Here is a 10,955-nt window from a genome sequence, read left to right as displayed (position 1 = left end):
TGCAATTTTCCTATGTACCATGGATTAGATATTTTATGGACTCAAATGGGTTCTAAGTTATATGGAGGTCAGTGGCTCTATGAAGACAGTCGGCATGAATCTGCTCTCCATTTCAGAGGAGTTACATTGGTGTAAATCAGAGAAGAATAATGCCCCATGTATTTGCAGAATAGCAGTGCTGGCGAATAGCCTAGTTGTCTTAAACAGCATTTATCTCTTGATCTGTTGTCTCTTGTTATATGCTAAGATTGTAAGATACCTGGGGCAGAGCCTGTCTTCATTACACATGCACCCACCACCCTGAATAATGGCGGCCTGTCTCTTACCGGAGTCTCTAGGCATTACTACAGCACAAGCTATTAGTATTGTTTCTTGGAGTCTAAAAGGGCACTAAAAAGAAATTGAACAATGTGCAATGTAAGACCTGGACAATAATGAAACTCTTGGCTCAATGAATTCCTAAAGACTTTTACAAGCCAATCTAAGAGGACCTAGCATCAAAATTACTGAATGTATAAATAAATGTATAAATAAAGTCTAGAATGCTTCCAGACAGCATGTATAATGCTATAATACTAACATTAAACCTTGCAGAGACAAACTGAACTGTGGTAATTCATAGATTAATAGAGCGTAAGGCCAGACGGGACCATTAGATCATCTAAATCTGATCTCCTGTGTATCATAGGCCATTAAATACCAGGCAGTTACCCCTGTATGGAACCCAATAACTTGTGTTTCACTACAGTAGAACTTTCAGGAAGGCAGCCAGGCTTGGTCTGAGGACATCAAAGGATAGACAATCCACCACTTCCCTGGTAGTTTGTTCCAATGGTTAATCCCCCTCACTACTAGACACAAGTGCCTTATATCTAATTTTAAATTCTGGCTTTCACTTCTAGCCACTGGATCTTGTTGTGCCTTTCTACCCACTATTTTCTTGCTGTGGCGATATTTACATGCCACAATCAAGTCACTTCTCACCTCATCTTCTTTTTGAGAAACTAAACAGATTAGGCTCTTTAAGAATCTCACTGCAGGGCAATTTGTTCAGCCCTCCAATAATTTTTGCTTCTTCTTTCTGCACTCTCTCAAATTGATGGTGGGATGGAAATTGTTGAAATCCTGGTGGAATTCCTCAAGGGCTTCTTTTCCATGGGTCCAGATGATGATGTCACCAATGTAGCGCAAGTAGAGTAGGGGCATTAGGGGACGAGAGGTAAGGAAGCATTGTTCTAAGTCAGCCATAAAAATGTTGGCATACTGTAGGGCCATGAGGGTACCCATAGCAGTGTCACTGACTTTACCTGTGTCTCTGCTTTACCTGTGCATTTTAACTGCATGTGTACATTTACATGAAGAAATCTATTTATTTTTCTACAGGTGTGAGATCTGCAAGTACCTACACATATTGATTTTTTTCTGATGGCTACCCAGTGCATCACATTTGGAAAAAATCTTGGATAAATCTAGCAATTAAGAGCTTAAACCAAAGGTCAAATCAATGAGGTGCCAGTGTGAAACAGAAACTGGCCTAAAGTAGGTAATGTGATTATTTCCAAACAGAATATTCCTACCTGCCAAACATCCACCTGGAATCTAACGTTGAAGTAGTGTAGATATTTCTAGTTTTTGTCAGTAATTATTTACTCGGCCTCTTCTAACTGTCCAACCATTCTGCAGACAGAACATCAGAGCTAGGTAAAGACACTTCCTGAAATGACGTAGGAGAGGAAGAATAGAGAAGTGACTCTGCTCCGTGGGTTTCCTATGTATGAAACAAGCTGCAGCACTGCCAGCTCCAAGCCCTACAAACCGGGGGGCAAGTCTCCAAATTCACGAGACTTGCTTACAAATCAGGGCAGTTGGGGTCTTGTCACTTGCCCTCCGGTGCCTGACCCTTGAGGTACACGCGGGTCACGTCCCCCCATCCCCACGAACAGGAGGGGCAGAGCTTCAGCTCGCAGGGCAAAGGCGTCAGACCCCCCCGCCCCTGCAGCCAGGCCGCCCGCGCTGGAGCTGAGCCCGGGACGCCGCTGGGGTCAGAGGTGCAGGCAGAGGCGGCGGGTGGGAGCCGGCGCTCCCGGAGGAGGAGGAGGAGGAGGAGCGGGGCGGCGCAGCGGCGGCCATGGGGAGACGCGGCCGAGGCGGCAGGAGGTTGCCGCTGCTGGCAGAGCGGGCGGGCGTGGGCGCCGCGCGATCCCCGCGGCGCCCCAGCCCGCCTGCGCGGCCCACGCGCGGCGTGTCCAGGCGCGGCGGGCCCAGGCCAGGGGACAGACCGAGCTTGCTCGGCCGGAAAGCGGGCAGCGCACGGGGTAGGGCCACGACCGCTCCTAGGCCGCGGGCCGGGCAGGTCACTGGCGGACAGGGGGAAAGCTTGGGGAATGGGGCCGGGCAGCTGTGTTGGGCTGGGGTGGGATGAGGGCACCAAGGGAATGGAGGCGGTCGGGCGGTGTTTGGGGCTGAGGGTGGGCTGAGGCCCAGGTGAAGGGGGTCGGGCAGGTGTTTGGGGCTGGGGTGGGATGAGGGCACCAAGGGGAATGGGGGGTCTGGGCAGGTGCTTGGGGCTGGGGTGGGATGGGTTGGTGTCTGATGGGGGTGTGGGACAGGTGGCACCCTGGGGTGATGGGAGCTATCCAGGGTTCTGGTATGTCAGGGTCTTGGGGCTGCAGGGCTAGGTAGGAGCCCAGGGTGGTGGGAGTGCTGGGCAGCAGCACCAGAGAGCAGTTCAGTGAGAGGGACCGGGCAGCAAGTGGCTCTGGGTGACAGGAGATGCAGAGCTAGACCCATGTTGGGTAGGGGCTACAGGGTAATCTGGTGTTGGACAGGGTCTTCAGGGCAGGAGTGCCTCCAGGTGATGGGGGCTGTGGGACTGGGCAGGAACCCAGCAGGGGCTGCCTAGGTAATGGGACTGCCATGTTTATGGCACTGTTTTGGGTTTATCTGTAGATCCAGCCCTGGCAGATGAAAGGCCCAGTGTAAGACTTGGTTTTGCAGCCCTGTTGTCACTTGAGGGTGTTGGCATGGACCCAACCTCTTCACTATCCTCCGCTACTCCCTGCTCTGTAGCAGTGCTGCTGTAATCCTGGCAATTCATCATGGGACCCAGGGTCTCGCTGTGACTTCTCCACAAATACTATACTGGGAGACCTACCTGTTCCCTGTGCCCTCCTATTCCCCAGCATTCACACACACTAAGGAATTTCCCTGCAGTAGGAAAAGAAAGATTCTGTTAGCAAATGATCTGCTACCTTTGGGAGCTTTAGTGATCATTTATGCATTGCCCAGATGGACAGGAGAGGGGCAGAAAGGCACAGTGCATGCTAGGTCCTCGCAAACACAGCTGTATTGGGACTCCTGCCCCAGACAGTGCAGAAACTGTCTTTCTTACTATTGAGGTTCATAATAGTGATGCTGATAAAGGCAGATGCTTTCCCACTGCTAGTTTGGAGACTCCACTTGCAGCATTATCTAGGGTCTGGAATGAGGACTCCTGGGTTCATAGAATATCAGAGTTGGAAGAGACCTCAGGTGGTCATCTAGCCCAGCCCCCTGCTCAAAGCAGGGCTAATCCCCAGACAGATTTTTGCCCCAGCTTTGTCAATGGCCCCCTCAAGGATTGAACTAACAATACTGGGTTTAGCAGGCCAATGCTCAAATCTCTGAGTTATACCTCCCTGTCCCACTGATTCACTGTGTGGTCTTTAAATAATTTCATCTCAGTGTGCCTCATTTTCCTGATCTTTGCACTTAGTTAATTACACATTTGCTCTTACAATAATATGCATGCTGAGAGCCTCTGATGGTGGGTGAATGGATGTCTCCTCTTAGTAAACCCCTTTCTCCAGAGACGCAGCCAACAAAACACCAGAAAAAACTTTGAAAAGTTGACTTCTCACTTCAGCTCTGACACCTTTCCCTCTCTACCCTGCTTTGCCTTGGTTTGATTTTCAGAATGATCAACTTTTGCCCGCAATGTGGCCAGAAGGTAGAGACAGCATTTCATTTCTGCCCTGTCTGTGGGAATAAGCTGCCTAAAGAAGATGATGAGGAACCAATGCAACTCACTCCAGATCCGTCTTTATCCTCTCTGAAAGGTAGGTAAGATTGGGTTAAACATCAGCCTCATTGGATAGAGATTCCAGATTAGCCAAAGCCCCCTGATTACAAGCAGTGGTGGAGCATTGGCATATCAAGTACACGTCCGTCTGAATTGATCCTTTTATTGCCTGCTTCAGGGTGTGCAAAATTGTTGCCTTTGATGGCAGTGCTGTAGAGGGGAGTGAATGCAATCTGACCTGAGGAGTAGAGTCCCAGGACTCCTGGGTTCTGAACCAGCTCTGCCACAGGCTCTGTGTGTGACTTCCTCTGTGCCTCAGTTTCTCCATCTGTAAAATGGGGCTAACAGCACCAACCTGGTCTGTGGTGCGGGAGGGGTGTGGGTGTGAGGTGTTTCACCATAAAGGGCTTTGAGCCCTGTGAATGGAAGGTGCTGTAAGTGCAGAGTGTTATGATTGACAGTCATTGGAATAACGTGGACGGCATTGTGTGGGTTTGTTTCTTTAATCTTTCAGCCCTGAGGCAGAATGAGCCAGTTCCAGAAACAAGAAAGACAGTGGAGTGGATATCTTCTGAGAAAATACCAGCTTCCACTTCAACTGAAGAGGAGGTTTGGAGCCCGCAGGCTGCTTCCCCAAGTACCAAGGTGGCATCCAAGGGTGAGAGCAGGGGTGTTCCTCACCACTGCTGTGCTCATGTAGGGGTGGGGCAGATAGATACTTCATGACACTTAGGGAGGGCTGGAGCACTACAGAGGTGGCTTGTTCAGCCCTTGTGTCATCCTACCATCCTGTCCCTTCCCCTCCCTACCTCCTTGCTGAGATACAGGGTTGTATGGATGGGTTACAAGAGATGTTTGATTGTCCACTGCTGGAAGGAGAATACGTGAAACCCAGGGCCTCACTGATGGAGCAGGGTGAAATGTCTGGGATTGAGAGATGGGGAGCTGTATCAGGCTGGGGTGGTATTATCACAATGTCTTTGGTTGGAATCTGAGCTGTGATGTGCTGGAGAGCAGCTGGACTCACTCTATCTATAGTGTCCTGTTATCTGATTAGAGCTCTGCTTTTGTCTCTTCTCCAAAGCAAAGTTCGGTCCCCGATCTCCCCGGCGGCTCAAGTCCACCTCTGTGGCACCTCTCCCAGAGGGCAAGATCCTGACCGACCAGAATAGCAAGCAGTGGAAACTGGGGAAGCTTCTGAACCAGAGCGTGTGTGGGCTGATGTACGAAGGTGCTGTGCAATCTCATACTGGGATGCAGTCTGAGGGTGGATGATGATGATGTGGAGTGGGGAGTAGAGGAAGAGTATCCCTCCTTTCCTCTCTTCTTGTGGCATGCTGAAAGCTCAGCCTACTGGGGAGGTTCCCGCGGGGGATGTGGAGAGAGGGGGAACTGCTTTTTGAAAGAGATAATTGAAGCCTCTTGCTGACACTTCCCAGTTTGCAGACAGAGCTAATCACAGGTGAATTTGCATCTTAGGTAAATAAGGGATTTAACTGCCCTTCTTCATCCTGATCCTGTCTCCTCTGACTCCTTCTGCTTAGCAGACTCCCTGATTGCGATGTACAGTTCAGCAAGAATCCTTTGCTCTCTCTGCAGCAGGTCTTCCAAAGAGATGCCTTTTGCAAAGGATGCTGGAAATGTATCCAAAGTTCTACCCAGCATATGTCTAAGGATTAGACTATTAAATCTTCTCTCCATTTTAGAGCATCCCTCTTCCACCCCATGTCACACACAAGTGGAAACAACAAGTTCTGAGCCTTGGAGGCCATAACTGTTCCATACTTTGCTTATGTGGAAAGGGACAGCATTGAAGGGTTGAAAGCCATTGATCCATCTCCTGTCCATAAGAGAAGATAACATGCACCCTCGGCAGCGCTCTCATTGGCTTTGAATCTTACACAGTTGTCTATATTTGTGTTTTGTCAAAGGCCCATGGCACATCTCTCTCCTGGTACTGATGAATCATTTTATTTACATACCATGTTTAACAAGCAGAGTCCCTTGATACTACACCCATGCCTAGGTGCTCCAGTGCCTGTTGCTTTAGCAGTGTCTGGACAGAGTTGAGACAAAGGTCCTATAACTCTGAAGCAAGGTGGGAATTGTCATGCAGCCATTTGCAAAGAGGCCTCCACAGATGGTATTTTCACAGTCTCAAGGTGAGGGAGGCAGAGGATAACTGAGAATCAAGCCACTCTTGCGCTAGTTTCTGAGCAACTAGCATTGCAAGTACTTCTGTCCCATGCACCTGTAACCTCATTTGTTCCATCCTTCCACAGCACAGTCAGCATCTGGAGCCTGCCCTCAAAAGCAAAGATACTTTCTCAAACTTGTGAGTTCTGGTCTGTTCCGTGTATGGGGCCCTTTGGTCTGACCTCCCAGCACTGCTGGTATCATGGCAAAAGGAGTGGTAGAATGCAGAAGCTCAGATGATTGTAATGGTTCCCTCTAGTCTTATTCTCCATAAGATTTCACAGTGTTAATTAGCATCATCGTCTTTGTTGTTGCAGGTGAAGTTAGTCAGAGAAATGAGGAAATAAACCGCATAGGTTAAAGACCCAGTACAACTCCCATGGGCATCTTGCTTAGACTTCAATGGAAGCTGGATCAGGAGTCCCTTAGTAAACAGTAGTGAGCAAAGCTATAAGGAGAACAGATCTAAGGATTTAAAAAAGCCACCTCAAAGGAGCTGCCCTTTAGATTACAAAGCTAAATTCTACCCTCCGTTACACCTCTGCAGTCCTGTTGATTTCCTGGTTGTAAATGAGGGTAGACTTTGTCCCCTTTGTTTATAAATTTAGTATGTCATAGGATCTTCTTTAAGTCTGTTTTGTAAAGGTTAACAACAACAAAACTCTAGAAAGTGTTATTTAAAACCCTGGTGTGTGTGTTTTGTGTTGTTTTTTGTCTCCAGAACTACTGAAAACTCTTTAGTCTGGAAAGTGACTGTAGATCTAACATTGCGCTCTTCTGAGCTGTCACCTCTCTTTGATGCCAGAATGAGTTTATAAAGTCAAATGCTGATTGATCTATATTTGTTACCCTGTGTCAGCTCCCCTAGCATCTGCCAGTCCAGCCGGGCTCTCCAGAACTGGCATCATTCCCAATTATAAATAGTCTGCAATTGAAATTTCGCTGACTGTTCTTGACAATGCACGAGCCAGACTGGTATCCAGGTCACTGTCCTGTGTCTGCCTTGGCTCTTCTGCTTAATGAGATTTAGAAATTGTCATTGGCAAAACCCAGGGATGATTTTAGGAAGAATGTGCCCACTTTTATATTCATTGGAATAGTGTCACTGGAACTGGGAAGAACTAGTTAAAAGGTGCAGAGGAAAACATTACCGGGGAGCCTTCTCCAACAAAGGGTTAACCAGAAATGTTTAACACCACAAAGATTGCCAGGAAATCTTAATCTGTGTGTGCGTTGACAGTACTGTAGAGCAATACCAACTCTCCCATTCAGCAGTCCCATCCCAGGCCAGCACCACCCACCCCATCTGCCCTGACGCTGCATTGTTTCTATGGCCCAGATCCCTCCCTTTGCAGTGGCAAAGGATTATGGGATATGGTAGGACACTGTTTTTGTTCATGAACACAAGGTCTCAGTGTTGGGGGTTTAGAAAGCAGGATAGGTTCTGTACATATTCCACCAGCCAAATACTCTTGGTCAGGAAGTACTGAAAGAATTCTGCAGTTTGTTAATCTGCATCACCTGCTGGCCCCATTGGGTGGTGCTAATGATATCAAACTGGGCCAGTGGATCTGAAATTGTCATCTCTCCCACTCTGTGATGTCTCTCCTAAGTTAGCATGTGGCATCCTGCAGCTTCTGGATAATACATTCAGGCCATTAGGGAACTGCAGTGACAAAAGAGCAATACCAAACGTGTGTGGACAGACACATGCTGGTGTGTAAGAAGGTGTTCTGGGAACCCCAGAGGGTTTGGAGCTCAGTACAGCACTCAGACATTTGGATGCAGCTTCTCAGGGGCAGGAAGTGGCATGAGAACAAGCTTTGTTGCCAGATTTCTGGTACTTCTTGGCAGGCTGAACTACAGGGGGAGTGACCTTTAGGGGTTCAGTGCAGCCCCTGTTGTTAGAATTCCCATGTTATCTGATATGGCCATGTCCCTGCTGTGGACAAATAGTTTCACCATCAAGGCTGTCACCTGGCTCCTTCCACCAGCCCTGAATGGCCGGAGGAAACTCATAAAACCAAACTTCAGGAAGCTCCGTTGGAAGGCTCCTACCCCAGAAAGAGCTGCAGGATCATACAGTTCTGACCAGTTTAGGGGGCTGTCTTCATTCTCTGGGGCACTTAGGTACCTGCAGAGAGTACTGAGCAGTAGCACTTGAGCTGTCTGTCCTGAGACCTTCCCATGCTTGGGTTAGCTGTGCTGTATTGATAGTGGGAGGTGGTGTGGTTCAGTAGATGGGGCGCTAGACTGAGAGGCAGGAGACCATGTTCTGTTCTTAGCTCTGCCACTGACCTGCTGGGTGACTCCCCCCTCCTTAGACCCCTCAGTGCAGCAATGTGAGATCCATAGGTGAGAAGGGCTAGCGCAGGATTCTTACGCTCGCACGCTCCCTAGTAAGTGGATGTGGTGGTGATACTGATGCAGCACATTGCTAATGTAAAACAGTGCAGCTTCATCTCTCTCTCTCCTCCCAACCCTCAGGATGCCAAAGATGGCAGGATCTACAATGAGCAGATCTTCCTGCAGCGAGCAGCAAAGAAAATCACAGGTAAGTGCTATTTCTGGATGTTGGGTTCCCAACCTGCAGGTCCTCCCTGTGCATCTGCTAGGAGACCCTCCAAAGGCTAGACTCAGGTGACTCATCATTGGCTGACCTATGCCTCAAAGAGTTTTGAGTGCTAACCAGAGTGTTTAGAAATGACTCTCCCAGGAGCAGGAAACCTCAGGGTGTCTGTTGGGAAGCACCTTCTCATTCCCAGCTGCTCTCAGAGGAGTTCCCCTGCTGAAGGGTTGTCTTTGTGTCACTTACAGCTGTTTAACTCTGCACACTGACCCCTCTGGGGTTGACAAGAGCCCATCCCATGGCTGTCCCATCAACCTTGGTTGTGCAGAGCTGCTCTCTGTCCAGCTAGCTAAGCCTGGGGCACTCCAGTCAGCGCATGAAGTCTGGGGCCTGGGCAGCAGGAGGGGTAGGGATCCAGGTCTAACCTGTCCCTTTGTGATTCCATCCACCCTTGTATGTGGGACACAGGTCTCCATGCCATTCCCCTTCTCAAAGTACCTAGGGCTGTAGCATCCCACTCTCTCCCACTTCCTTGGCCTGGATCTGGCATCCCCACACCCCTCCCTCCCTCCCCTCATCCCACCCTTCCTGTAACTCTTGCTGCCTACCACTGATTCCCGCAGAGCTTTTAGTATCATGTCTGGTTGCCTGCTACACTAGCTTTTAGGGGGGCAGCTCAGGTGACAGGATGAGCCTTGAACTCTCGATTGCTGGCGCAGAGGGTCTGTATCTGCGGGGGAAGGAAAGGCGCTGGGTGGGTGCCCTCACTGTTTGCAGAGTTCCTTAGCCAGCAGCATGGCAAATCTGTGCCCATCTGTCCTGTTGTCTTTCTCCTAGTGGATAAGTGGAAGAGGATGCACTCGGTGCCCTTGCTGGGGATCCCAAATTGCATTGGCTTTGGACTCCATGAGAGTAACTACAGGTAAGGCAGGTCTGCGAGCTGCCAGATAGGGACAGCTGGGGAGTTCTCTCCTGCCCAGGAATCCACTGTTCTCTTTATCTCCTCGCTCCACACTGCCAGGCTCTTGCTGCAGCCTCTCACTTCTCCCTCACAATACCACCCTTTTCTGTCTCCCCTCAGCTACTGACCCATCGTCTATGCATTGGCCCTCTCTCATCTCATTTCTGTAACCCCGGTTTCCTGGGCCTCCTTGTCTCTCCTCCCAGTTAATCTCTCCAGACTGTAGCAGGTAAAGTCCTCTTCCCCTCCTGCAGCGCTGACCTGCATCAGAGTGCTACCCCGCTGCTGTCTGCTTCCTGCCATTCTCTCTCCCAGCCTCTTCCTTCATCCCCTTCTTCCACTCTTGCTTTTGGATCTTCTTTCATGTTGCTGCTAAGGCTTGGAACACTCTCCCGCTCCCTGTGCACATAGTGACTTCTCTCTCTTCCACCTCCTCTTCCCAGGAATCCTCCTTCCTGCTGTCCCTTCTCCCTCGCCTGGCATCTTGACTGTCTTTGCCTGTGGGCTCTGTGTGGAGAAGAACGTGGTAATCAGTCAATAGTACTTCAGAGGGAATGCTGACCTGCCAGCATCTCTCCCTTTCCCCTCCACAAACAGGTTCTGTTGTCAAATACAAGGGAAGTTGTGCCTTTGTTAAACTAGAGAGAAAGGGAAACCAAGTCAAGTCAAGACTAGTAGCTGAGCTACCCAAATAAGCTTTGAGACCTTCCCATGACAGGTGCTGACCAAGTGCAACGTGCTCTTCTCTCCTCTCTCACAGGTTTCTGGTGTTCTCTGAGTTAGGACGAACTGTTCAGTCAATCCTGGACGATGGCACAAACCTACTGACGGAGAAACCGGTTTTCCAGATCGCCATCAGGGTGGTATGTGGCAGGCCAATGCTTTTGGGAGTTGTTCAGAGCTGGATTCTCTCTGGCCTTTGCAAGGATGCTAGTTCCAGTGCAGGCCAGGGTTGGGACCAGTGCGTCATGGGTGATTCATGTGCAGCTGCTGCTTAGTGCATGGTCTGCAGCTTTATGTTAGGGAAGCATCATCACTTACTTTCTAAACACACACACAAAAGAGCTAAGTGAAACTGGTCAAACTTACTAGAGTAACTTCCTGAGGGCCAGACTTTCTGAAGCACTGAGCACCCACAAATCCCACTGAAGTCAATGGGAAAGAGCAGC

At 49.5% G+C, this 10,955-nt stretch overlaps 2 protein-coding genes across 4 annotated transcripts in view; one reads left to right on the top strand and one right to left on the bottom strand.

Moving 5' to 3' along the window:
* Positions 1-1,778: 1,778 nt before the first annotated feature.
* The window catches only part of VRK3 (VRK serine/threonine kinase 3), a 16,589-nt gene continuing 7,412 nt past the window's right edge, over positions 1,779-10,955 (top strand). Inside the window, exons 1-8 of one of the 3 annotated variants that reach the window (XM_032799333.2) lie at positions 1,779-1,906; positions 3,955-4,097; positions 4,575-4,718; positions 5,145-5,291; positions 6,343-6,395; positions 8,744-8,810; positions 9,663-9,747; positions 10,547-10,649. In XM_032799333.2, coding sequence (XP_032655224.1) covers positions 3,956-4,097; positions 4,575-4,718; positions 5,145-5,291; positions 6,343-6,395; positions 8,744-8,810; positions 9,663-9,747; positions 10,547-10,649 — 741 coding nt within the window. In that variant the 5' untranslated portion in view covers positions 1,779-1,906; position 3,955. Of the gene's footprint in view, positions 1,907-2,025; positions 2,049-2,284; positions 2,315-3,954; positions 4,098-4,574; positions 4,719-5,144; positions 5,292-6,342; positions 6,396-8,743; positions 8,811-9,662; positions 9,748-10,546; positions 10,650-10,955 lie in introns of those variants that run through there. The other 2 variants (XM_032799334.2, XM_032799335.2) reach the window with 2 other exon arrangements.
* Positions 10,659-10,955, bottom strand: part of CCNF (cyclin F) — a 24,287-nt gene continuing 23,990 nt past the window's right edge. Inside the window, exon 17 of the mRNA XM_032799331.2 lies at positions 10,659-10,792. Within this exon, the coding sequence (XP_032655222.1) occupies positions 10,764-10,792 (29 nt within the window). The 3' untranslated portion in view covers positions 10,659-10,763. The remainder of the gene's footprint in view (positions 10,793-10,955) is intronic.

This window comes from Chelonoidis abingdonii, chromosome 9, assembly GCF_003597395.2.
Source record: "Chelonoidis abingdonii isolate Lonesome George chromosome 9, CheloAbing_2.0, whole genome shotgun sequence".
Lineage (NCBI taxonomy): Eukaryota > Metazoa > Chordata > Testudines > Testudinidae > Chelonoidis > Chelonoidis abingdonii.
This window is presented reverse-complemented; position numbering and strand designations above follow the sequence as displayed.